Raw genomic sequence first — 25,728 nt, forward strand, 5'->3', positions numbered from 1 at the left:
TTGTTAAATTATAAGATATATTATAAAAATGTTTATAATGGGAAATAGATAAATGAATATGCCGCTAATCGACAAGATGTGTTGTTCCATAATTGGGGAAGATCAGTTGTTTTTCTTCATGTCTTGACCTTCATCGTAGACTCTGTCATCGTCATTACCTTCGACTTCTAACTTAATGACTTCCATTCTCTTGATCTGTTCCTCTAGAGCCTTTGTGTTCTTTGATAATTCGGGGTCGAACAGATCGTCTTCTGGCTTTCTGTAGGAACCTCCTAATCTGTCCCAAAGAGTGGTGAATTGGCCGTAGTTGTAATTGAAGTACAAGTGATGGACAGTGTGGCATGCAGTACCGTTTAAGTATGGGTTATTCGACATGTGGTTAGCGTCGTGAATCATAATGGACCAGAAGTTGACGAATGTGAACAAAACCAGGTATAAGTACTTGTTTAATGGCATGAACATTGGGTACAAATGGTATGGTAAAGATTGGAAGTAACCGTCGACTGGGTGGAAAGCGTGGGAAGCGAATGGAGTGCAGACCAACCACTTGTGATGAGGCTTGTGGATGGCTTTGTAGACCTTTGGCCAGTGCAGCCATCTGTGAGCCAAGTAGATACCGCAATCGGTGAACATTATGAAAGAGACGTACTCGAACACCAGCTGTTTCCATCCCTTGGAATCTGACAGATCAAGGTTTGTGTATAACTTAGAGTAGCCTTTCAATTCCAAAATGAACCAGAAAGAGGTCATGACGGACATCAGTGGGATGGAAGAAACGGCCAATTTGATTTCCAACTTCATCTGGTTCTTCAAGTAACGTGGATGGTTGAAAACGTTTCTGTCGAACAAAGTATAGTATGATAGGGTGCCGAAAAATAAGTATAAAATCCATGCGAAAACAGTGGCAACGACGGATAGGGAGAGCGCCTCTCTCAACAGATTGCTACGGGGCAAAACACTGCTGAAAGTGTCGACAGTCATATCCATCCAGTAAGGTGTGTAGCCGTAGACGTCTTGGCAGACCCTGTCCTTCAGAGGGATGCCATTCAGGGAGTTCAACAGCTGCGTGGTGTTTGTGATACCGGCGTTGACGTTCAGGGACTTGTGCCAGTCCAGAGGGATGTTTTCGGCCAACGAGACAGGAAGCAGCTTGGCGTAGAACTTGTCTAAGACTAGCGTGTCTACAACTTCTAAAACGAAATCCATATTGGAAGGGGGTGTATAGTTGCGAGTGTGGTGGGTTGCAGTTAGAGGGCGAGCAGGCTGAAAAACGAAAGCAACCACGGTCGGCACACCCATGCAACACATCGACCGAACAACGGCCTCCTTATATACGTGTCCATCGGTGCGCAAGTGAGACATTAATTATGCCAAAACGAATTGTGCCCATTAAGGTTTACTAGGTTGGAAAAATTTTTATGAGAGGTGAGTGGGTGTTGCATTTTACGAGTCGCTAAAAGCGAGATGCGATGACAGTGCGCGGGCGCGCAGCCGCTAAACGAGCAGCGCGCTGCCTTTCCGCATCTGTCGGATCTGTCGTTTAGGAGATGGGTCACAGCGCGCGCACTGTGGCCGAGCGCACAGGCCCGTCGTACCTCGCTAAACGACGGTCGCAAGATACGACGGGCCTGTGCGTTGCGCTGGTCGTATCTCGCGACGCCGGGGGCCTAGGTGCGGTCCCTGTCACGTGCGAGCCAATGCAGCGCCAGCGGGTGCAGGCTGTCACTTTTGGGGACGGTCAGCGTCGGCTTTGTGTCGCGGTGGCCGGCGGTGTCGCGGTTCTCGGCGACTTCGGCGTCGCGGGCGGCGGTGAACTGGACGTCGGCGGGCAGCGCCAGCGAGTCGACGATGCGGCCGCGGTCCAGGTGCAGCACCCGGTGCGGCCAGCTGTTCAGCCCGTCGAAGATGTGCGTGGCGTACAGCACGCTGCAGCGTCTGCGCTGGGTCTCGTGCTCCAGGAACGCCAGGAGGCGGCTGCGGCCGATGACGTCCAGGTCGACCGTCACCTCGTCCAGCAGCAGCACGCGCCACGGCTTCAGCAGGCCCATCACCAGCTGCACGCGGCGCTTCTGGCCGTCGCTCAGCATGTGCATGCGCCAGTGCGTGTCGACTTCCAGGATCTGCAGCAGCTCGCGGCCGCGCTGCTCGAAATGCGCGAAGCCGATGCTGTCGAGCAGCTCGCTCACCCGGACGTCCCTGTTGATGATCTCCATGTGGGCCCACTCGAGGCCCAGGTAGACGCAGTTGACGACGTCGCCGGCGTCGCCGTCGAGCGGCAGCGGGGAGAAAGGGTTGTGGTCGTTCACGAGGATGTTGCCGCCCAGGCACAGGTGCTTGCCGCTCAGCAGACGCAGGATCGTCGATTTCCCGGCACCGTTGCAGCCCACCAGCAGAGTGCGGGTGTGCCAAGGGATCTCCAAGGAGACGTCGTGCAGCGCGGGGGCCGCCTGCTGGGGGAAGGTGTACGTCAAATGGTCAATTTTCACAGCGAGGGAGGTGCTCATGGTCTTGGTTTGGTTGGTTTCGTCTGGTTGCGGGCAGTCCAGCGTCTAGGACAAGCCGCCCCCAAGGTCCAGGTGAAGTGGATAGTACACTCGCTCCTTTTATACCCGCGCGGCCGCGCAGACAGCGATCTCGGGCCTCGCTTCTGGGGGGGCAAGTGGCACGTGACATGACAATTGGAACTGAAATACTGAACGTTCCACTCGCTAAAGCCTCTGATGCGACTCTGATGCCCACCATACTCTGCTCGACTCTGGTCTGAACGAGAGGTGTTGGACACACATCAGCGGTTAAGAGGCTCTGTCGGTGCGGTGCTGAAAAGCTTCTTCGTTGTCCCCCCTTCTCGACAGGACAGGATTAGATCTCGTGAAGAAGCGGCCAGCCAGATATGGATGAAGCAGACGATATATTAGAACAGAATCAAATGGACGATGAGGTGGAGGAAGATGATGAGGACGATTTCAAGGACGTAGAGGAGCGTGCTGATGAGGACGAAGAGGATGAGAACGATGAAGAAGATGACGAGAATGACGAAGACGACGACGACGACGATGATGACGATGACGATGATGATGATGACGAGAATGAAGATGACGATGATGAGAATGAGAACGATGATGACGACGATGATGACGACGAGAATGATGACGACAACGACGAAAACGATGACAACGACGACAACGACGATGATGAGAACAACGACAAGGAGGAAAATACTGAGAGAACGGTAGAGGATGCTGACGACGCAGATGTCGAGATGGAAGATGGAGAGGATGAAGATGATCAGAAGAAAGATATGTCCGCAATCAAACTTACAAAGACCGAAAAATTGAGAAACTATTACTCAACAATGTTTTGCAATGCAAAACTCGCAGGAAGTTACTCAATCTCCCCAACCGTAGCGATTCCAATTCAGACTCACGTCAATGCAATTACAATGTCAAAGGGCTTGAATTATATGTTCTTAGGTGGAAGTGATGGATACATTAGAAAATATGACTTCAAAAATAGTATGGACGGTAAAGCTTCATTGACGTTAATTCAAAAACATTCTCTGCCAGAATCCATGGATTATGCAGGCATAACGTTATCATATTGGGAAAATGAAATCCCACAAAAGAAATCAACTGTAAAATTAACAAAGAACAATAAAGAATATGAACCATTGGTTAGTCCTGTTTATTCCCTTGAAGTACAGAGTGAAAGCATGTATATTCTAAGTGGTCTAAATAATGGTGGTATCACCATGCAAGGTGTGAGATACAGCGAAGGTTCAATAGCGCATTATTTTAAAACCCCAGGGAGTCATCAACAAACTGTAAATTTATTGAAACTTAATAATGATGAAACAACTTTCTTAAGCGGTTCTTGGGATAAAAAACTATTAGAATGGGATCTACGGACAGGTAAAATTATTAACGACTTCCAAGGTGTCCTTTCAACACCATCATCATTAGAGATGAGACCATTGTATTCAACCGTGGAAATATCAGAGATGGTTGAAAATCTTAAAAACTCATCAGCAGAAACGGAAAATCGTTCTACAAAAGGAGCAGACGAAGATGATGATATGGATTCTTTGTTTGGGGATGATGATGAAGCAGCCGATAAAAGTACTCTGAAGGATGATAAAACAAATGATGCTGAAATGAATGTTGACATCAACGAAAATATAAAAGAACAAAGTCTCGATGCAACTAAAGCTAATGATTCTTTACTAGAAATTTCCAAAACTACCCTGAAAAGAGTATATGATCCAGATATTTTTATGACATCTAGTTTGAATGGTAATGTCGATATTTGGGACAGACGTATTTCATCAGGAGTTGCCCTCACAATTAAGAGAGGAGAGGCTACACCACCATGGTGTTTATCTGCCACCTGGTCAGCCGATGGTGACCATATATATGCAGGAAGAAGAAATGCTTGCGTTGAAGAATTTGATATAAAAATGCCTTCTAAACCTATAAACACACTTAAATTACCTTCTATTTCAGGTTCTGTATCGTGCGTACGTGCTATGCCAAACAATAGGCATATTTTATGCGGTTCTCAAGATAACATCAGATTATTTGACACTAAAATAGCAACAGATACCTCGGGATCGAAAGGCCGCAAGTACTTCAGTATTGTTCCAGGGCATCACGGTGGTATGATATCTGACATTTATATAGATCCAAGCTGTAGATTTATGATAAGCGCAAGTGGTAACCGTGGTTGGCAAGGTACTACTACGGATTATGCATTATTGTATGAAATTGATCTTCAATAATAATAAATTAATTATATTTGTAATAATCTACAAAGTTATAATATGAAAATTGCATTTATTTCTTTTACTGTCCCTTATGTTAATTAGTATTTAAAATATGTTTACGTTTTTGCTATCAATCTATTAATTGACGCCAAGATATCTTTGCTTAATCTGTGAAAATGAATATAGAGATTGTGACAGACATTATTTCCTTCGAATTGTTTGAAGAAATCAATGTTGTAAGAATAGTTTGGGAAATGACGATAGTACGAAGAACATAATAATAGTAAAACAACTAAAGTTATTTGATATACCATCGGTAACTTCATCCTCATAATGCTTTTGGAAATATTGGATCTTAATAGTTGGAATTTTTTCGATCTGACTATTTGAATCTTTCTCTTTTCATTAATTATTAATTCATTCTTCATGTAGTTTAAAACAGTTTTTATATTATAGTTAGTAAGTGGTTGATCCTTACCAGAACCAGTGTTGTACAAGACACTATATTTATTGACATTACTAGTTTTCAAATAACTGGTATTAATCAATACATTTTGTCTCGTTAATGAAAGCACATCATCCCAAGTTTTATCATTAAAAATATCATTCAACGTTTGCTTTTGGATTATTACATTTATAAGATCATTCTGGTTCTCAAAATTACTTATGTTTGACTCGTACGCTTTTAAAAGTTCTTCTTTGGCATTAACTATGAAGTTAGAGTATATGACTAATGGAATCGCCATATTTCTATGAGATATAATCATATCAAAAATTGAGAATAATATATTGTTGTCAAATGTTTTGTCTTCAATTTTTAAATCGTGAGAGTAAACAGTCAAAAGGGAAGATGTCGCATAGAATGGTTGTAATTGATCTAATTTAAATTTGTTAAACAGAAATATGTCTCTGTCTTTAATTAGTTTGGGTATGATATTCAATTGATCTATTGTAAAATAGAGAGAATCAGTCATAAAGTCTCTTAGATATAAAAGAGTAAAACTTTCAATTGCGTTGAACAATTCAGTTTCGGTGAGTGAAGACATAATTTCATTTACATCATTTATGGGTACATTCCATTTCAATTGTTCATTTATTAATGACATATTAAGGTAAACCACTATTATTACTGAGATAATATCATGATAACCTTGATAATATCTCAAATTTGGATGCAAACGTAATATTTTTATTATAAAATAGTTCAAAATAAACCTTAAATTATTTCTTATAATTGGTGTCTCTATTGTTATAAATGAACGATTAACATCTAATTGAACCTGGTGTTCATCCATGTGCACTTCTTTGGAGTTTAGAACAATGTCCAGTTGTTGCCTTTTGTACTCACTTGATTTCTTCAATTGGTTATTCAATAATTGAGACCAACATTTTGGCCTGACTTCATTGTCAGCAAACCCGAGTTTACTTCTCCCCAAATGAGCTAATAATGCAGTGGATTTTTTTTGTAAAGCAAACTTAATTACTTTTTGTTTTAACAGTCTTTCTTCATTGCTTCGTACCTCGACGTCTTCGGATCCTAGAGTCTTTTCATCTCCCATTGTTATCATATTTAGATTGTATAGTTAATTTAACCCCAAAGTACTCACACTTGGTAGATTACAGACATTTATTAAAATTGACCTTTTACTAGAAGAAAGTTAATTTATACTTGTTAATCAGTTATATTCATATATTTAATTACCATTATTGCTCTTCTAATGTTGATATGTTGTTTTTCGAAAATATTAGTTTTGTTAATAAATGCACCCTAAAACTATGAAATAGTTTTTAATAATATAAGATTTAAGTAAAATAATAATTAACTGTAAATATATTAACTATGTACTTGAATATAATTTACAAATTAAAATGCAAAATGTCTATATAACCCAAAGAATGTCAATTCCATGGTTAGATGTAAATTGTAAGCTTGAAAATTTAATAAGCTTAGAGAGTCATTAAATATTATTAATAATACAATCAATGCTTAACATTCAGAACTCGATGCAAAATTCATGAGGATTTTTGTTGTGCAACAGGAACAATGTTAGGCTGTGATTTTGACAATTGAGAGTCATTGGATTTGTTTAATAATTGTGAGGTGGTGTTTCCAATTTTAGTTTTTGTCTCCATTTGAGAATTTAGGATTTTAGAGTCAGAGTTGTGATCACCATTTCCATTGGGAGTTTGCTGTTGAGTTTGTATATGATTTTGAGCGTTCAACCGTTGTTGAGATATTCTCGTAAAATACTCTTTACGATATTTAGAAGTGATATCACGTAGTTGATCGTATGCTTTGCTGCCAAGCATAGTACCAAATCTAATTGTTTGAGTGTCATTAGATATTTGGTTCAATCTTGGAGGTTCTTCATAGAAATTCAAGCCATATTCGTGTCTCGGAGAATCATATTTCCATTTACCGTACAATCTAGTAGCTGCATCCATTTGAGAGTCATATATATCAATTGGTTCCCTAGAATTGTTTTCTTCTTCTAACTTATCAAAATCGAAAAATTCAGATAATTTGTTATCATTAGCTACCACTGATACATTTGGTTTACAATCGATATACATAACACCATTACGACCAATACGTCTTCTGAATTTAACAGGATGTTCTTTAGATAAAATTTCATTCTTCGATTTAAAAGAATTATAAATTTCCAACTGTTTATATTTAGGATTCGCATTTTGGATGATTTCTCCATTTTTGTTGAATGCAGTGACATGTTTAGATGTACCTTTAAAATATTCCTCCATGTGTGGCACATAATAAGCACGATCGATTTGAAACTTAGATAATGCTATTGATGCAAATGGAGCCGTATCAAGATCGACACCTTTTGGTAGAGTTACATCAAAAACAGGATTATATGGGTCGTCGGTTAGATTAAAGAATAAATTTTTATCATCCATATTCCTTTTTTCCATTCTATCAAGAACGAATTTTCTAGCATTTCTCTCTTTGTTTGATAACAAATCTTCGACGTCTTCTAGAACAATATCAGGAACCTTTGATGTAGGCAACTTCACATAAACATTTGAAACTTGTTCTTGTTGTTGTTGAAGTAGTTGCTGTTGTAATAGTTGTTTTTGTTGCTGTTGCAATTGTTGTTGTGTAATTTGTTGTTTTGGAAGTTTGCTGGATAATGGACCAATGGTTGCATTGGCATCTTTGGGATTCTGAAATTGTTGTAATTGGTACAATTGAGACTTTGTAAGTTTTTGACCACTTTTGAACATCTCTTCTAACTCTTCTTTGGTTAGCCTTGATTTATTAGTCTTTTTAGTTGATGCATCTGAAGATGGAGAGTCTTTTTTCAATTTTTTGGAAATATTTACACGTTTTCTCTTGTGATTAATTAAATCTTCTTCATCACCAACGATATTGAATTTACGTTTCAACTTCTTAATGTTACATCTATCCTCGAATACTTTTGTTTCTTTATCAAATAAATTCAATAAAGTATGTTCTCTTTTAGCTACTAACGAAGCTAGTTCCTTTGTGTTTCTTAACGCCTGTAACAGTAATCTTAACTTTTGTGTATTTACAATATCGACTCTTCTAGTCTTTCTAGGTAACCTTACGTCACGTCTTCTAAAACATACATATGGATTAGAATCATCTTTTTCACCACGTCTCTCAAACTTCAATTGAGGAAAAATTTCTGCACCTTCTGAAGTAATTTTACGACTTTTCCAATGATTATAGACTTGTTCACCGTAAAGATCTAGTAAATTTTCTATTGGTCTTGGTTCGTTTTCATAATGAATATCAAATTCTGTAACAAATTTTTCATTTTTATTTAAATTAATTTCTTTACTTAAGCCATTTTTGATATTAATATCGCCAATATCTGTTTTCATTAAAGTTGGCTTTAATTCTTCAAATGACAAAATATTTTCAGGGTCAACACTTAAGAAAGGTTGCCTTTCATGAATTGCTAATTCAAAAGATGTACATAATATTTCAAATTCATCTTCAGTTAATTTTGATTTTTTATCTGATGAAGAATCTGATATATTTTTATTTATCGAATCATTTAAAAAGGCATCATCGATTTCATCCATTAAATAAGAATTAGAACAACAATCTTCTACAGTAGCAGAAAATTGAATATAACTTTTTGGATAATTAAATTTACCAGTATAGAACTTATTAAATTCATCCCATTTATGCGAAGCATCGGGAGTTGGAATATATTCTTTCTTCTGAGAATTTATTATACCTGCATTATTTTTCAATAAAATTCTATGTAAATGAACTTCTTTTTCTTCATGTTTTTCAACACCAGTTTCGATCTCAACGACATCTCTTTGTTGTAACTCTTGTTTATCTAAATTTTTTAAATCACTTGGTTTATAGATCCTTAAACGTTGTTTAATAGAAATTTTCCTATGTCTAAATCTAGATGAACCACTACCATCGGCAGTGTTTGAATTTGATCTAGCTGATCTTGTACTCATTCAAAAAAGGTGAAATACCAAAAAAATAAATGAAATGAAATAAAGTAAAACCCAAAAACGAAAATAATTAAACCCCCCAAAAAAATGAAAATAAAAATAAAAAATACAACTCAATAATTTTAAAAATACAACCGAATAATTGTATATTAATTTAATAGTAATATGATCACTACTACCACTACTATTAAAAGTTTTCCGATGTGTCGAGTAGTAACTATAGTAACTACTATTAACTATTAAATTAAAATATCAATTATCTATCACCTGACCACAGAAAGGAAAATGAAAATAAAATGAAAAAAAAATTGAAAATAGCAGGTACGTGACAATGGCTGGGTAAAATAAAACAGACGGGGCAATAAAAAACTGTACGCGCGTAACGCCCTCACAGTACCACAACGAAGAAAAAAACGATTTACCAGTAACAAACACCAATTATTTGTATACAATCGTTAATTCCAAATGATATTGTTATATCATAAGAGTGTGAGAATATCACTTTTTATATGACCAGATGGTATATTTCAGCTTTGGTTTATATACTAATCGCAGTTAAAAGGCTTTTAATAACCAAATACCGACTAAAAATGACCATTTTCTAATAGTACCACTAATAATTTAATAGTGGAAATACATAATAACCATTATTTTTTGCCACCAAAAAGTAACTTATTGAGTGATAAAATTGTTTATTTTTTGAGGAGACAACAAAATATAAAAAAAGTCGACGACGAATATTCAAAAAAGTAAATTCCAAATTTTCACATGTTTGCTTTGTTGTTTTAGCCGGGTAAAGTTTAATTAACCAGCAAATCCGCCGTAGTGTTTGGCTTATGTTCTGTTTTTTGTTTTTTTGTTTTTCTCATATAAATTACTAGATTAGGAAAGCGAATGATGGGCCTTTTCCCTTTTCCAGTGGCACAGTTTCTCTATTAGGAAATATAAATAAATGAGAACAGAAAAATGAAAATAGGGAAATGGCTAACTGTGCAGTCGTGCAGAAGCGAGGTTAACACAGATGTTTGGGTGACTTGGTGAGGGTAACCTTTCATCTTTTTTAAAATGACGTACTATATGTAGCTTAGATCCATATACATATATATATATATATATATGTATATGTATATGTATATGTTTGTATATGCATTGTTACAAGAGTTGTCAATGAATCTTCATAACCAATGCAAGGATATGTTCAACCTTTCTATAATTGTTTACACTGTATTATAATTTCAGTAACTAGGCTATTATTATGTCTTTGTTCTCTCAACAGTCTGCCACAATATCTTCATTCTGACACTAAGTCTTGGTCTTGTCTCTGTTTTTCTCTTTTTCTGTGTAGCCGTCTTTTGGCTTTTCATGAAGTGTCGGAAATTTACTTTATGTGTCCCAATAATATAAATATATATATATATATACTCGTATGTACGTGCGGTATCGTTTTTAAAACGTTTAGATATTCGGCATTTGAGGACATACAGTGCAGCAGTTGGTCTCCTATACATGAACACTGATACTCTAACGTTAGTCTAAGAAGTCGTTTAGAAAATGTCAATTGATCAACTGACATGTCTAATAGGTATGAACAATTACAATAATTTTACAGATTTTATCTTCCTTCTTTTTCTTTTTTTACTAACTTCTATTTATTTTATTCAAATAGTTGGCGAAACACCTTCAATACAGTTCATCGCTTGGCGATTAAGTCTGGGAAATGTATTCATTAAATTGGTTTCACAGTATGTTTCTATTGACGGTTTAATATCATGGAAATCAACTAGACTTGGTGCTAACTTCTTTACTCCAAATATATTCGCAAAGACAATTGAAGAGGTTAAGGAGAAAACTTCAATGCAAAATGATTCAGAAAATAAAAAATATAAATCAGATATAATCGTTATATCAGGAACTTCATTAGATTCATTCGAAAAAAACTGTGTTGAGTTGCAACCATTTTGCCATCCAAATACAATTGTAATTGTTTGTTCAGATTTTGGTGTAGATTTGGAGAGTACTGCAAAAACAATATTCAAAAATAATTGTAAATTTGTTTTATCAATATATTGTGCAGCTGAATGTCGACAATTGTCATTGGGATCATTTGCTTTGATAAATGATCAAGATTGTTATTTTTATATAGGTAACACGACAATTAAAAATGATATAATTGAGACTGACTGTGAACCTACGGCAGTGTTGAATTTGTGTGAAAACTTTTATGACGATCCTATTATGTTAAGATTTTGCAAGATTATAACCGAAAGTAAATGGGTAATAGTCGATTTTATCAAAGATTCGAGGAAAATGTCAGCGATTGTATGGAAACATATTATTCCAAAAATTTGTTTAAATATTCTTTGCATTATATATGATAAATTTGAGTATAATGAGCTGTTACAAAATAACTCAACAAAAGCCATTTTTGAAGATCTAGTTGATGAATTGATGTTAATTTCGTATAAACAATGTCAAATAAGAATTGAAGAATTTTTTGATCCTAACAAAAACGTTATAAACTATAATAACATCATTACATATTCAAATAAAAAAAGACAAGAAATTTGCGACACCACATCAAATGAATATCCAGAATATCTTTCATTACCTTTCGAACTTTATTGTTTTTACCATAAATTGGAATTTCCAGCTCATATTCTACTTTATCAACCTATAATTCTTGGAAAAAAATATAATGTATCATTTTCAAATTTGAATTTCCTTTATAGTTTCTATTCACAACTTTTGAATCTAAGTGGTTTTTCTATTTTTGGTGGTCTTTCTGAACAAAAGACATATTTTTTCCATAACCTAAAGGGACGTTTAGAACTTGAAAATGACAGAGGCAGTTTGAACGTCACAAATTATTCCAAGTCAGAAAAAAAAAAGAAGCATAAAAAACATAAGAAGAAAGGAAATAAATCATCAACTAGTATTGGTAATAATGTGATAAATGCTAGTCAAGATCCAATGGTGGAAAGTGTAAATGATTTAATTCAAAGTGATATGGCACTTGGGAGTTCAAAATTGCCTATGAACTCGGATCTTACAGGAAATGATTTTACTAATGATGCACTATTTTCACCAGGATTCGAGGATGTCTTCTTGAACTTAAGAAGTAGTCTAAATTCAACAGGTCTCATACGTGTCGATCCTGATTTGTCAAAGACAGAGATCAAGAAAACGTCCCAATTTAATGAAGAAGTTGTCTCATATATGGATTCAGAAACAGAAACATCTTCAAGTGAATCTGACAGTCAAGGTACAAATAACCTTCATAGTAAAAAGAATTCTAAAATAAACGTGAAGGATGCCGATAATTCATATAGTTCAGATGAGAGTTCAGATATTGTAGTTTTGGAAAACTTGTCGATAAATCAAAATAAATACAAGAAGTATTCAGAAAGCTTGGTGGATTTCTTTGAGACACCAAAATTATTTAAAAAATTTAAAACAAGAGTACACAGTAATTATAATGGAAATTATTGTAATAATCAAAAAACTTCAAAGTCTGAAACTACTTTGATGGACAATAGACCCTATTCTACATCTTGTTTGGAATTCAAAAGTAAAAATTACTCTAATGTTATATCAAATGACCTACTGGAGTTACATAGTCAAATGTTGAAATTGGAAATCCAAAATAGCAGCATTGACAACAAAGAAAAAAGAAAACAATATGCCAATCTTGAGTTAAAACTTTGGAAACTTCAACGTCGTTTTCATGAATTTAATGGAACAATAAGTAAGTATCAAACCGAACCTCTTGAGGAACTTTTAAATCATATTGACATTTTGAATAAAGGTAATACTGGTGATATTTTAAATTGGACTACATGTAGATATGGTGAGGTTGATTTCTACAAAAATATTCGACAAGATAAAGAAGAGATTATGAATCTTTTTAAGGATGGTGTTAATGGGAACAAAAATTTGAAAACAAGTATTCTACCAAATTGAATTAACTTCATCGGCTCCAAAGGTATTATATGGATAATTTTGAAAGTAAATAATTGCCTAAAATGTTATTTATTTAACACTCTATATATTTTACATATCGATATATACCTATGTGTATGTATGATTCCATATTGAATATATATCATGAAGTTAAGACGTGTAAGGACTTGGGCATTATTATTTAAGTTAATTATTAATTTTATCATTAGCCTATTCATATAAATCTTCATCTAATCTAGCGGCTGGGTTACTTTCGATGAAATCTAGAGAAACCTTGTGACCTAATAATTCTCTAATATTTTGAACCTTATATTTAATCATAGTTGGTCTTTCTAAAGATAGACCCCAACCTAATACTCTTAGATCTCTAGGTAAACCCATTGGTTCCAACATTTCTGGTCTGAACATACCAGAGTTACCAATTTCAACCCACTTACCTAAACCTTCGTGCCATGAGAAAATTTCCATGGATGGTTCAGTATATGGATTATAAGTTGGCTTGAAACGTAAACCGGTAACACCCATCTTGGCAAAAAATTCTTCCATGAATTTAATTAGATCACCTAAAGTGATATTATAATCAGCTAAAACACCTTCAACTTGGTGGAATTCAGCTAAATGTGTGGCATCCACGGCTTCGTTACGGAAAACACGATCAATGGAGAATAATCTAGTTGGTTTTGGATCTTTAGCTAATTTATGTAACATGGCAGCAGAGATGGCAGTCGTGTGAGTTCTTAGAACTAATTTTTGAGATTCTTCAGCTTTCCAGTTGTAACGGTAACCAATAGAATCGAATTTACCTTCTTCATGGACTGCTTTTATATTGTTCATGTAAACTTTGTCTTCTGGTAAGTCAGACTTAGAAGGATCTTTAATGTAAAAAGTATCTTGTAAATCACGAGCAGGATGCTGTTGTGGCACATATAAAGCATCAAAATTCCAGAAACCAGTTTCAACGTATTGATTGGATGGCATTTCAGTGAAACCCATAGAGAAAAAAATTTGTCTAAATTCTTCTCTAACTTTATTCAATGGATGCAGGGCACCTGATTGTGGGTCAATACCTTGAGAGTTGAAGTTGTATGGTTTGAATTTAGCATCCTTGTAAGAACCGCTGGTAATCATGTCTGAAGTAACATCAGTTTCGGATTTAATTAAATCTAGAGAGAAATCAGGACCCTTGATAACAGAGAAATCAGCATTTTTCTTTGGGATAATCAACTTCCTCTTTTTCAAGTCAGCGATGATCTTGTTGTCAATTGGTTCATTTTTGATAATTTTTTCTAATATATCCTTTGTTTCATCGACGATTGCAGATGGATCCTTGGCTTTATCACTTAATTCTAATTCGTTTTCTTTAGTTTTGATGATCCAACCATTTTTGAAAGCACGAGCTTGACCGACTTTACCATTCGGTCCTAACTTGCTTGTAACATCTTTAATTTGCAATTTACCCATATCATTGATTAATTGAACTAATTTCACTTCATGAGAACCGTTGTTTAAAATATTGTTACCTTCTTCAGATAAATCGTATGTAATTGTTTCATTTTTAGTATAGGTCAATTTTCCATGAGCTTTTAAAGAATTCAAAACTGATAAGACATCTTGAGGGTTGACGTTAGCGAAGACAGCAGTGGTGGATTTGATTTCACCTAAAATATCTAATTGTTTTAAAACTTCTAATTGGAAAGCTGACATTTCTGCACTGATAATTGATCTAATAGATTCTTGAAGTAGTAAGCTTATCAGCTTTTCTTTAAAGTTATGCAATCAACCAATTTCAAAATGGAAAAACAGTATTCTTTTATAAGTAGCAATAAACTTTAAAAAGTCAATCACAACTTAAAAAGAAATAACTTTAATTGTTAATGGTGAGATCTCTTGTGTATTAAAATGAATTTATGTTAATGTTCATTTTTCTCACCATCGAGTTAATTATGAATCATTATTTTTTCTAAAATTTTTCTTTTTTCCTCTCTTTGCTTCAAAGTATCAATTGGAAAATTGAACCTTTTCCTTTGCTAGGTTGGCCACTACCAAAAACAACGAGACTTGGCTTAACAAAAATTTTCGATTTTTCCATCACTGTCTTTGCATTGCACAAGACTTCACAAAAGAAAAAAACCACCCGAGCTGTAACATCAACAGCAAAAACCATTCAAAAAAATCTCGAAACCTGTCACCCGCTGAACTCAAAAAAGAAAAACGCATCCAGAACAAAAAGAAAACTTCGCAGCAAAACTGTTGCCCATGAACCTTAGAGAGATGGTCCGCCTAATGGTTCTAAAACACAATACGCATCACGTGCAAATTAATTTGCTCACTAAGCGACGCAAATAGCCTTATATGAAGAGTAGTAAATCGTAGTTAGACACCTTGGTTATTGAGCAATAACATTGATGATTGCTTCAAATATAAGAACGATACATCTTGCATGTTATATCACTAGTTGCAAGGGAGACGATCTTTTCATGGAGACTCTGACTTCAAAAAAAGATCACAACCAAAATTCATATTGCACAGTGATATATTTGTGTAATAGCAAAAAATGCATGCAAACCATTATTCTCAACTATACATAATCATTACTTCATCAAAAGTGAAATTCCAAATGTTCACTTCTTGAAGTACTCTTATTAATGTTTATTTTTATTACTGTTAAGGTCCTATTTTGTTTATTAATTCTGCAACCTTCAATTGCCGCCCAGGCCACCTAAATTAAAAATTCTTATAATCAGTTTCAGATTTGACACACTTGACCAGACTAGAGCCGTTATTCTTTATACATTATCAGGCAACAATTGTAAAGCCAATTAGCATCTATTGATCCAATATAAGTTCAACCTTCCATCCTAAGGTTATTTATAAGGTAATCAGTTCCCTTATGTAGATCTGATACCCGCTGTCATGTCGTCTTCACGGCATTCGTGTCCGGGTAACAAATTTTATTTTTCAACTTAGCAATTTCAAAAATTTTAAACTGCGATGAGCTACAAATTTTACAATAATGCATGCATTCAAGTGCATATATATAAGTATATTCGTATCCGTACCTGTACTAGTCGGAAGTCTGGTGGATACTTCTACGTTGACTTTCTTTTGAACTCAGATAGTTGCACAATACACAGATCAATTATGGACAAGACTGTTGAGGATCTGTTTAAGCAATTAAAAGAGGCCTCCAAGACTGAGGAAGTGAATAAAAATGGGAACGGAACTGTGTCTTTAGAGGAGGAGGATATCTCAGAAAACAAGGATGTCCTACAATTGGATGATGATTCAAAGGACACTGAGAAGGAATTTGAGAAGATTGAGAAGAATTTGCGCCAGCTGCCAAAATTACAAAACGAGTTTGATCAATTAAGTAAAGTAAGCAACAACGACGAGAAGAAACATGAAGATATTCAAGGCAAAAAAGCAGTAAAACTAGAAAACAGGGAGAAGAGTGCAAGGTCGACTACTGATTGGTTTACAATGCCAAAAGTTGACTCTTACAAACGTGACCAAGTGCAAAGGGACTTGTTGCTGTTGAAACATCGTTCTGCTTTAGATCCTAAAAGACATTATAAGAAAGACAAATGGAAAGTACCAGATAGATTCTCAGTAGGAACTATAGTGGAGGATAAGACAGAATTCTTCAGTAGTAGAATGACTAATAAACAAAGAAAGTCCACTATGTTGGAGACCTTGATGGCTGATGACGATTCTAATAAATACTTCAAGAGAAAATATGCTGAAATACAAGATCGTAAAACAAGTGGTAAGAAAGGTCATTATAAAAAGATAAAAGAAATGAGAAAACGTAAGTGAAGATACTTCAAATAAATTTTTGTAGTTTTGTATGTTATATAATAAAAAAAACACCATTGCATTTCATATAACTTTTGATTTACGAACGTTTTTACATGGTAAAATCAATAAAGATCAAAAATGAGTAAGACCATATTATTATTTTAATTAGATACTATTAAATATTTACATATACACATAAAATATAAGCGCCATGTTCCAGCTTGTAGAATGTCACCAGGAATGTTAATGTAGCAAAATTAGAAATTTAATGGCTGATCGTAGGCAGCCATTGCAGCTTCTTTGAAAGCTTCAGACAAGGTTGGGTGAGCGTGACAAACTCTAGCAACATCTTCAGCAGATGCACCGTATTCGATAGCCAAACCAGCTTCGGCGATCATTTCACCAGCATTTGGACCGATGATGTGAGCACCTAGTATACGTTCAGTCTTTTCATCAATCAAAATCTTAACAAAACCTTCGGTATCCGAGTTTGTTTTAGCTCTTGAGTTAGCAATGAATGGGAATTTACCAACCTTAAATTTAATATTAGCTTCTTTCAATTGTTCTTCAGTTTGACCAGTCCATGCGACTTCTGGGTGAGAGTACATAACTGATGGAATATTGTTGTAATTGACGTGACCATGGCCAGTCTTAAAATATTCTACAGCAGCGACACCTTCTTCTTCTGCCTTGTGTGCTAGCATAGGACCGAATGTAACATCACCAACAACCTTGATGTTTGGATGTTTAGAATTGAATTGGTCATCGATAACCAATCTTCCTCTCTTGTCTACTTCCAAACCGATCTTTTCAGCATTCAAACCTTTAATGTATGGTCTTCTACCAACGGCAACCAACAATGCGTCAGCTTGCAGCTTTTCCTTCTTACCGTCTTTAACGGCTTCAACTTCAATATTAACAACTTCACCTTCTCTAACGCCAGATAAGACCTTAGTGCTTAACTTAAAATTGATACCTTGTTTTTTTAGAAACTTTTGAGTTGCCTTTGCGACTTCACCGTCCATAGAGGCACCTATTTGTGGTTGGAATTCTACAATTGTAACTTCGGAGCCCAAACGACTGTATACTGATGCCATTTCCAAACCAATGATACCACCACCGATGATAGTGAATCTCTTTGGAATTTCTTTCAAAGACAAAGCGCCGGTAGAAGAGATAATTCTCTCTTCATCAATGGTGATACCTGGGAAAGGAGTAACTTCCGAACCTGTGGCCACAATGACTTTTTCAGTCTCCAACACTGTCTCTTCTTTGACTGAACCCTCTAAGCCATCAACTGGGCTGACTTTAACGTGAGTAGTGTCCTCAAAAGAACCTTCACCCTTATAGTAAGCAATTTTATGTTTTTTGAACAGCATTTCGATACCGCCTGTCAATTGCTTAACTACAGTATCTTTATGTTTTTGTAAATTAGCAACATTAATATTGACAGTTCCATCAATATCAATACCTCTCCCCTTGGCGTCTGATTTCATCTGATGAAACAACTGAGAGTTGTTTAGAAGAGCCTTAGAAGGAATACAGCCTACATTTAAACAAGTACCCCCCAACCTGCCTCTCTTTTCGACACAAGCAGTGTCGTAACCTTGTTGAGCAGCCTTAATAGCAGCAATATAGCCACCTGGACCACCCCCAATAACAACAACTTCATGTTTCTTATTAGCAAACAGTCTAGATGCAACAGAAAAAGATCTCTTACTAGAAACAGATCTCAACATGATATAGTTCGATTAATATGTAGTATGTGTATTATAGTTTTGCGAGCGTGTGCGTCTATGTGCGTGCAGATCCTTAAGATTTAAGGTGTACTGATGCAAAAATTGATCGTATGGAATATATGAAAAACGGGATATACAGATGTGTAAGCACCAATAGGTCTACTATCACACAATATCGTATCATATAATTTCAACAATAACTATAAACTTCTTCTTATTTATATATGATATATACTTTGTTATAGTTTACTAATCCTTAAATTTAACCATTATATCGTTTAATTAATTGGTCGCTTTTTGATTTCCGTGACATCGGAAGTCATCTTATACGGACGCAATAGGGTTTCAAAGATTAGGGTGTTTGGTTTTTTGCGTTGACGTAGGGTTTACTATCATTTTAGGGTTAGTCTGTTGAAGATGACCAAGTTCCAACCTGTCAGATTTATATTAAATGTATTAACTATTTAAGTAATGTAGTCTAACAACTTTTAGTTAATGATAGTTTAGCAGCAACGTATAATGGGGTGTCAGATCGCAGAGAGTGTGTTGCTCTTGTGAAGAAAACTTTTGAATTTAGCGAAAACGTATAAATTTGAGATTACAACAGAGTGGATATATTAAAATAAAAAAATAGTGTGTAATGGTATCTGCTCCAGAATTGAAGAAGTATTTAGAGAAGAAGATTGTTATTAAATTGAATGGTGAGAGACGTATTGCTGGGGTACTTCGAGGTTACGATGTGTTCTTGAACGTGGTAGTCGATGATGCCGTAGAGGTTAGTAAAAATGGGACTTCTCTAAATCTTGGTTCACAAACCGTTGTCAGAGGTAATTCAATACTCTCAATAGAGGCCTTGGATACTCTAGTGTAAAGGTCAGAACTTATAAGTTTATTTGGATAGCATTAAATACATCTGTAGAGATAAATATATATGTTTGTATATTTTAAAAAAAATTGTTTCATGGTTTCATTTTATTTTTTATTTTGGACACCTTGGTTTAGAGATTGGATCTGATTCTCATCTCGACACCTGCTTCTTCGTATCCACATTTCTCATAGAACTTGACATTTTTACGATCACAATCTAAAATTATCTTATAACATCCATTAGCGAACCCAACACTAGTCAATTTGTCAATTAAGAATTTTCCCAATTTTTTTCCCTGGTACTTCTCAGAAACTGAAATATCCTCAATGTGTCCAACTAGACCACATTCATGAATCAATTTCTGTTCAATTATAATATTCCCAGTGGCGGCTACTTGTCCATTATGATCATCGACAATGACAAAATTATTATATTTGTAACCGAGCTCACCACCTTCTTGTTTCCTAGCATTTAATAACCTGATAGAGTCCCAATAGCTAACAATGGACTCAAAATGAGACCTGGAAATAGTCCCTACCGTAGTCAAACTCTTCAAGGTAGATAGAACACCTTCATAATCTTCTTTTCTGGTTCTTCTAATAGAGAAACCTTCTGGAGATGTCATTGTTCGTGTCGTTTTTGATAGGGGGTTTCTTATTTAACTTTTAAAGTAAACGAACTTTTAAATTTAAATTTCAAAATACTGCTCCTTGTTATTATACTAACAACGATTCAAAAACAAACTTCTATTCAATAAAATGATCTTTGTTTGAATGACACTTACACTGTTATATTCACTTGACTCAATGGATCAAATCGCAGGTTAACGCTATAAAAAAAAAGTTGGATAATAGACACAGAATGCATAATTGACTATGCAACCATTGTCGTGTATTAAAAAGGATGAAATACATATAGTAATACGAAATCATATTATAATCTATTTACAGCTATGATTAATTTATATATTTGCTCTGTTATTTATTTGTTAGGACTTCAATAAATACTTGGATATTTTCCAATGATTTTATGAAATTATTATTTATTGTCGCCTTTAAACTTCTTGAATGCATCTTTGATGAATTTTTCTATTCTTTTCAAAGAATTCAAGTCATTCTCTGAACTAGTTCCAACAGTACTTGCTTGGTCCATGATAGAACCAGAGCCGTTGACAATGGTCCTTTTTGCCATTTTGTCATTTGTGACATCGGCCAGGCCTTCCCATAAACATCTTTCAATGTTACTTTGTGGTTTCTTTATCACTATTTTGTATTGTACATTCATATTACCACGACCGGTACCATTTCTATATGGTATACCCATGTTTGGAATGGAAGTTACTTGATCGTGTTGCGTACCGGATATCACTTTCAGCCTAATGTTCTTGCCATCGACAGTTTCAATCTCAACAGTACCGCCTAATGCAGCTGTTGTTATTGGAATCTCTTTTATTGTCCAAATATCGTATTTGTTCTTTACAAAGAATTTTGGATCAGATTTGACACGGATTCTCACTAGTAAATCACCTCTTGACAATTTAATGCTTTTATCGTTTTCACCAACAGCGATGTTCGGATAAGAACCTTCACCTGGTATACGTATCACATCACCATCGGATAAACCCGATGGGAAATTCACGTTTAAGGACTTCTTTGAATTAATCTTAACACCATCACCGTCACATGCAGAACAAGTATCTTCCCGAGCGATTGTTGTACCTTCCCCATGACAATGCATACAAGTGGAGGCCATTTGGAATCCTGATTTGACGTGTACTTGTGTACCGGTACCATTACAATACGAACACGTCTTTCTCTTATGTTGTTCACCATTCTTCAAACCTGAACCATGGCAAGTACCGCATGGATCCAAACTTTTATACTTTAAGCTCACATTATTCAGTCCAAACACTGCATCTTTGAAAGAAACAACATGTTGTATTTCTATCGAGTCACCTTGATACTCTCTCACTATATTCGCACGTCCATTAAATCCACCTGCATCTCCACCGTTACGGAAACCCGATCTTCCAAAAGCTGCGCCGAATAAATCTTCAAAATTCAATCCACCAAAATCAGCAAATCCACTAGCACTAGCACCACCACCAAATGGATTAAACCCACCAGCACCATTTGCATTACCATTCTGATCGAATGCAGAAGATCCATATTGGTCATATTGTAACTTCTTCTTCTCATCCGACAGAATCTCATAGGCATTTTGTAAATTGTGGAACGTCTTATCAGCACCTGGTTCTTTATTAATATCTGGGTGATATTTCTTAGCTAACTTATAATAAGCTCTCTTAATATCAGATGGCGAGGCATCTCTCGATACCCCCAACGTCTTATAAGGATCTTTAAAAGTTTCATCTGCATTGAACAATGGTTTCGTAGTATGTAACAACCTCTTGTAATTATTAACGTACAGCAAAGGTCTCTTCCCATTGAAACCCCCAGCTTTCACAAAATTTCTCGACACTAATTTACTAGCCAACATTATGACTAATCTTTTCCGACAATGAACGTTTTGTAAGGATCTGTTCTAAATGGTATCTTTCTCCCAAACAAAACTACTTAAACTATTCTTGACTTCCAAACGTCCCTCTATGAAATAAGAGTCTTCTTGCAAACACACACACATTTATATATATATATATCCATTAATTACTTTTATATAAACTCAATCTTTAAAGAAGCAACTATCCATTTTTCACTCTCAATGGACTAAAAGACCTTTTCCAGCAACTTCTATAAGAGAAAACGCCGCAGAAAAAAAAATATATATTCTAATAGTCAATATGTATCTCTTGATGAATAAATTGAACTATTAATGTCAAATAAGAAAAAGATGGACTCATATACCGTCAATCATATGTATGCTATGATGGCAGATGGGGTCGTTGTTATTATAATGCAAGCTAACAGCTTCAACTGTGAACCTCATTGAGATTGGTGTTAACGCCTTAGTTAAGGCTTTTACGCGTACTCATCACTTGAAGACAGTTACCAACTTTGAATCATTGTTAATATATTTAATGAACTTAAGTTCATTAAATATAGGTATACTTGGTTCTAACGGTTTTGACCTGGTGTTTAGTCTGTGAGTGCTGTATCTGGAGGTTGGGCAGAGTGGTTTTTTAAGAAGTTTCAAGCGATGGATTTCAGTATTGATGCGTCTAGTAGTGTTGAAAGCAGTGACTCGAATTCGAGTAGGAGTGACATTGATAATGAATTGGTGTTGGATGAGGAACAAAAGAAGGTTTTAGAGTTGGAAGAATTGAAAGAGCAGTTGTTGTTGAAGAGAAGGAATCTTGTTAGCCAAATCGATGGTTTGAAGGCTACTGTCAATGCCGAGAAGAAGAAGAAATTGATTCAAGGTCGAAATTTAGATTCAAATTCAAATGAGTTATTACTGAGTCTGATGTTGACTTCCAATAGGTTTAATACGAGTATCGGTGATGAGAGGAAAGATCCAATTCAGAAGATTGATGGGTTGTCTTCGATACAGAAGGAATTGTTACACAAGTTCGACACTTTGCCGTTATTGAACGTCGATCTAAGGTTGAAGTATTTGGAAGACTATTTATTTACAAACGTGGATGTTCAGGTTATCTCCAATGAGTTAGCAAATGACGATATTGTACATTCTACAATTGTTTTCTTCTTTAAATTATCTGATTTATCAATAACACTCACTTTGAAATATGATCAAGTATTAGGTATTTTGGAAGAATTTGAGATAGTATCAATTTCAGATAATTATGCTTTAAATATAATGCCAATTGTAAAGAGTTGCACTAATAATCCAAACTTATTTCTATTTTTTTGCTTTGAATATGATAAACTCATTGGAAAACGTAATACTATAATGAATGAAGTTCTAACTGCTATTAAAAATAGGTTAATGAAATATGAGATGCTTAATGATAATGAAACGCTAGTCTTATATAACCAAGTATTGCAAGATGATGGAGAGTTAGCAATTATTAAACTGGAACTTAATTATCTAATAGCTTTCAACGATACAGATTCTAATTTCAGGTTACCATCAACAAAAATTGAACAAAGTTTATGGAAAGATGATCAACTAATAACGAATAATAATGATATAATGAACTCTCTAATGAAGGAATATGGTGTCTTCGAAGGGTTAAAAGAGTACTGTAAATCGTGTCTGTTCCCAATTACTTAGTCCAAGTATGTTTAAATCAATAATGAAATTGATAAGATCAAAAGTCATATCTGATGTCTCTGTAAATATTTTGCTTATAATGTTTGTATAAAGATTATAGAAAATGTATGTTGTAATATTATAGAAGGGATGTTTTAAAACCCACCGTCGAACCCACAGTCGAACCCACCATCAAGCCCACCATCATAGCCTGGACCGTAGCCACCATCAAAACCTGGACCGTAGCCATCATAATAATGAGGGGTTAGTGCATTTGATAAGAGAGCACCACCCACTAAACCTACACCTGCACCTGCCAAACCACCATATAGAGCATTATTTCTACCACTGCTTTTCCCTTGAGTATTTTGCTGTTGATAGTAAGGCTGTTGTTGTGGGTATTGTTGTTGGATATAGGGCTGTTGTGGGTATTGTTGTTGAATATAGGGCTGTTGTGGGTATTGTTGCTGAAACTGCTGCTGTGGGTATTGTTGCTGTTGCGTTTGTGTTTGTACTTGTTTACCATTTTTATTGTCGTTCACCACCTCATCATAGGCAGGAGGTTCGTTCGGATCAGAAGCATTAGCTGATCCAAATTTCCAACTGGTACCATTAGGAGGTTCCCACTGAGAGTTCCCATTTGATAAGTTAATAAAAAACCATGTCTGATATTCTTTATCAAACTGAGCAGTCCATCCCTCAGGAATGAATGGTTGATTCTTTCTACTTTGTGACATGACGATATTGTGTACTCCTAACTGTACGACTGTGTGATTTCAATGAATGATGTACTTTTTACTAATTAACTTTTTAGTAGTGCTGGCCAACAAAGAATAATGATCTTGATCTATATGATTATACTAGTAGATTATGAAATTCTCAAGAATATCAATTCTCTATTACTCAAGCATCACCATGCCTCTCTTATCTTTCCTCATCAGCATAATTTTATTTATGACTTCTCTTTTTACCTGGACTTGTTATCAATTTTTCAAACCATTATTATAACTAAAAACCTCAACTTTGATAAAACTAAATTTAAATAGTTCAAGATATTCATAATAATACCTATTCAGACACAAATGCTCTTCAAATTGCACTTAAACTAGACAATACTTATTTAATTAGTCAGAATTATCGTCAAAATGTCTCCTGAAGTATCGATCAAGAATTTCTTAGAAATATACCATTCAAGTTCAATCAAGAATCAATGCCTGAATAACATATCTGTTATCTATAATAGATTCTTCAGCCTGATCCAATGTACTTTTATTATCACATAGTACATGTATCTTTTATAACTTTTAAATAAATTAAAGCACTGATTTATAGCAATGTCCCTTGCAACTTTTGATATCACCTTTCCTTAACTGAGGGAAAAAGTCAGAATCTTCGAAATCAAAAAATCAAAAACAACATTATAAATAATTTATAGACTGATAGCATCTACCGATATATTATTTATTGAATATATGTAATAAGGTTTTTAACTTTATATAAATCTTGTGTATATTACTTGGTGACTATTCTAGAAAAGTGTTGCCAAAGTTCAGCTGTTTTAGTACATTGAGTATACGTTTTTGTCAGCTTTCATTTCAGTTGTTTTCAATTTATTATTAATAAAAATAAAAGAAAACAATTTTTAAATAACTAATATTCCTTTTAGATTGATAGTGATCTGAACTTCAACGTTAAACGTTTAACGTTCTGGTATTTACTTTTTTTTATTTGAGTGTTGTTATCAAGTGGTACTTGTATTCTGCATTTGAGAGGATGAAGGGAAGTTCCCCAGTTAAATATCCTTTGAAGAATGCTGATGTACATTATACAAACCAAGTTTGTCATGGTGGGAAAACTTGTCTGAAATGTGAATGCATAGAGAGAAAAGCTATATATGATGATTTATTTAAAAAAACTCTAATGAATGATAGCATAAGAACTCCAGAATTGGTTTTTGGTAATGGATT

General features: G+C 35.1%; 14 protein-coding genes across 14 annotated transcripts; 5 read left to right on the forward strand and 9 right to left on the reverse strand.

Annotated features, from left to right (window-relative positions):
• Nucleotides 1-102: 102 nt before the first annotated feature.
• ERG3 (C-5 sterol desaturase) lies at nucleotides 103-1,206 on the reverse strand (the record flags this gene model as incomplete). Its single annotated transcript, XM_003685074.1, has 1 exon — nucleotides 103-1,206. The coding sequence occupies one exon, from the start codon at nucleotides 1,204-1,206 to the stop codon at nucleotides 103-105; it is 1,104 nt and encodes a 367-aa protein (XP_003685122.1).
• A 461-nt stretch (nucleotides 1,207-1,667) lies between these two features.
• CAF16 (putative ATP-binding cassette family ATPase CAF16) lies at nucleotides 1,668-2,504 on the reverse strand (the record flags this gene model as incomplete). The annotated part of the gene is made up of 1 exon (XM_003685075.1): nucleotides 1,668-2,504. The coding sequence occupies one exon, from the start codon at nucleotides 2,502-2,504 to the stop codon at nucleotides 1,668-1,670; it is 837 nt and encodes a 278-aa protein (XP_003685123.1).
• A 386-nt stretch (nucleotides 2,505-2,890) lies between these two features.
• Nucleotides 2,891-4,774, forward strand: SPT8 (SAGA complex subunit SPT8; the record flags this gene model as incomplete). Its single annotated transcript, XM_003685076.1, has 1 exon — nucleotides 2,891-4,774. The coding sequence occupies one exon, from the start codon at nucleotides 2,891-2,893 to the stop codon at nucleotides 4,772-4,774; it is 1,884 nt and encodes a 627-aa protein (XP_003685124.1).
• Nucleotides 4,775-4,875: 101 nt separating this feature from the next.
• On the reverse strand, nucleotides 4,876-6,327 carry GYP8 (GTPase-activating protein GYP8; the record flags this gene model as incomplete). The annotated part of the gene is made up of 1 exon (XM_003685077.1): nucleotides 4,876-6,327. One exon carries the CDS (start codon nucleotides 6,325-6,327, stop codon nucleotides 4,876-4,878), a length of 1,452 nt encoding a protein of 483 aa, XP_003685125.1.
• Nucleotides 6,328-6,772: 445 nt separating this feature from the next.
• EPL1 (Epl1p) lies at nucleotides 6,773-9,226 on the reverse strand (the record flags this gene model as incomplete). The annotated part of the gene is made up of 1 exon (XM_003685078.1): nucleotides 6,773-9,226. The coding sequence occupies one exon, from the start codon at nucleotides 9,224-9,226 to the stop codon at nucleotides 6,773-6,775; it is 2,454 nt and encodes an 817-aa protein (XP_003685126.1).
• Nucleotides 9,227-10,774: 1,548 nt separating this feature from the next.
• OSW2 (Osw2p) lies at nucleotides 10,775-13,183 on the forward strand (the record flags this gene model as incomplete). Its single annotated transcript, XM_003685079.1, has 1 exon — nucleotides 10,775-13,183. The coding sequence occupies one exon, from the start codon at nucleotides 10,775-10,777 to the stop codon at nucleotides 13,181-13,183; it is 2,409 nt and encodes an 802-aa protein (XP_003685127.1).
• Nucleotides 13,184-13,393: 210 nt separating this feature from the next.
• FRS2 (phenylalanine--tRNA ligase subunit alpha) lies at nucleotides 13,394-14,887 on the reverse strand (the record flags this gene model as incomplete). Its single annotated transcript, XM_003685080.1, has 1 exon — nucleotides 13,394-14,887. The coding sequence occupies one exon, from the start codon at nucleotides 14,885-14,887 to the stop codon at nucleotides 13,394-13,396; it is 1,494 nt and encodes a 497-aa protein (XP_003685128.1).
• A 1,437-nt stretch (nucleotides 14,888-16,324) lies between these two features.
• On the forward strand, nucleotides 16,325-16,999 carry FCF2 (Fcf2p; the record flags this gene model as incomplete). Its single annotated transcript, XM_003685081.1, has 1 exon — nucleotides 16,325-16,999. One exon carries the CDS (start codon nucleotides 16,325-16,327, stop codon nucleotides 16,997-16,999), a length of 675 nt encoding a protein of 224 aa, XP_003685129.1.
• A 239-nt stretch (nucleotides 17,000-17,238) lies between these two features.
• Nucleotides 17,239-18,720, reverse strand: LPD1 (dihydrolipoyl dehydrogenase; the record flags this gene model as incomplete). The annotated part of the gene is made up of 1 exon (XM_003685082.1): nucleotides 17,239-18,720. One exon carries the CDS (start codon nucleotides 18,718-18,720, stop codon nucleotides 17,239-17,241), a length of 1,482 nt encoding a protein of 493 aa, XP_003685130.1.
• A 640-nt stretch (nucleotides 18,721-19,360) lies between these two features.
• SMX2 (mRNA splicing protein SMX2) lies at nucleotides 19,361-19,591 on the forward strand (the record flags this gene model as incomplete). Its single annotated transcript, XM_003685083.1, has 1 exon — nucleotides 19,361-19,591. The coding sequence occupies one exon, from the start codon at nucleotides 19,361-19,363 to the stop codon at nucleotides 19,589-19,591; it is 231 nt and encodes a 76-aa protein (XP_003685131.1).
• A 127-nt stretch (nucleotides 19,592-19,718) lies between these two features.
• GNA1 (glucosamine 6-phosphate N-acetyltransferase) lies at nucleotides 19,719-20,213 on the reverse strand (the record flags this gene model as incomplete). Its single annotated transcript, XM_003685084.1, has 1 exon — nucleotides 19,719-20,213. The coding sequence occupies one exon, from the start codon at nucleotides 20,211-20,213 to the stop codon at nucleotides 19,719-19,721; it is 495 nt and encodes a 164-aa protein (XP_003685132.1).
• Nucleotides 20,214-20,626: 413 nt separating this feature from the next.
• MDJ1 (Mdj1p) lies at nucleotides 20,627-22,087 on the reverse strand (the record flags this gene model as incomplete). The annotated part of the gene is made up of 1 exon (XM_003685085.1): nucleotides 20,627-22,087. One exon carries the CDS (start codon nucleotides 22,085-22,087, stop codon nucleotides 20,627-20,629), a length of 1,461 nt encoding a protein of 486 aa, XP_003685133.1.
• A 657-nt stretch (nucleotides 22,088-22,744) lies between these two features.
• CTF19 (Ctf19p) lies at nucleotides 22,745-23,782 on the forward strand (the record flags this gene model as incomplete). The annotated part of the gene is made up of 1 exon (XM_003685086.1): nucleotides 22,745-23,782. One exon carries the CDS (start codon nucleotides 22,745-22,747, stop codon nucleotides 23,780-23,782), a length of 1,038 nt encoding a protein of 345 aa, XP_003685134.1.
• A 134-nt stretch (nucleotides 23,783-23,916) lies between these two features.
• Nucleotides 23,917-24,498, reverse strand: WWM1 (Wwm1p; the record flags this gene model as incomplete). The annotated part of the gene is made up of 1 exon (XM_003685087.1): nucleotides 23,917-24,498. One exon carries the CDS (start codon nucleotides 24,496-24,498, stop codon nucleotides 23,917-23,919), a length of 582 nt encoding a protein of 193 aa, XP_003685135.1.
• Between the last annotated feature and the right edge of the window lie 1,230 nt (nucleotides 24,499-25,728).

Source organism: Tetrapisispora phaffii, chromosome 4 (genome assembly GCF_000236905.1).
Source record: "Tetrapisispora phaffii CBS 4417 chromosome 4, complete genome".
Classification (NCBI taxonomy): domain Eukaryota; kingdom Fungi; phylum Ascomycota; class Saccharomycetes; order Saccharomycetales; family Saccharomycetaceae; genus Tetrapisispora; species Tetrapisispora phaffii.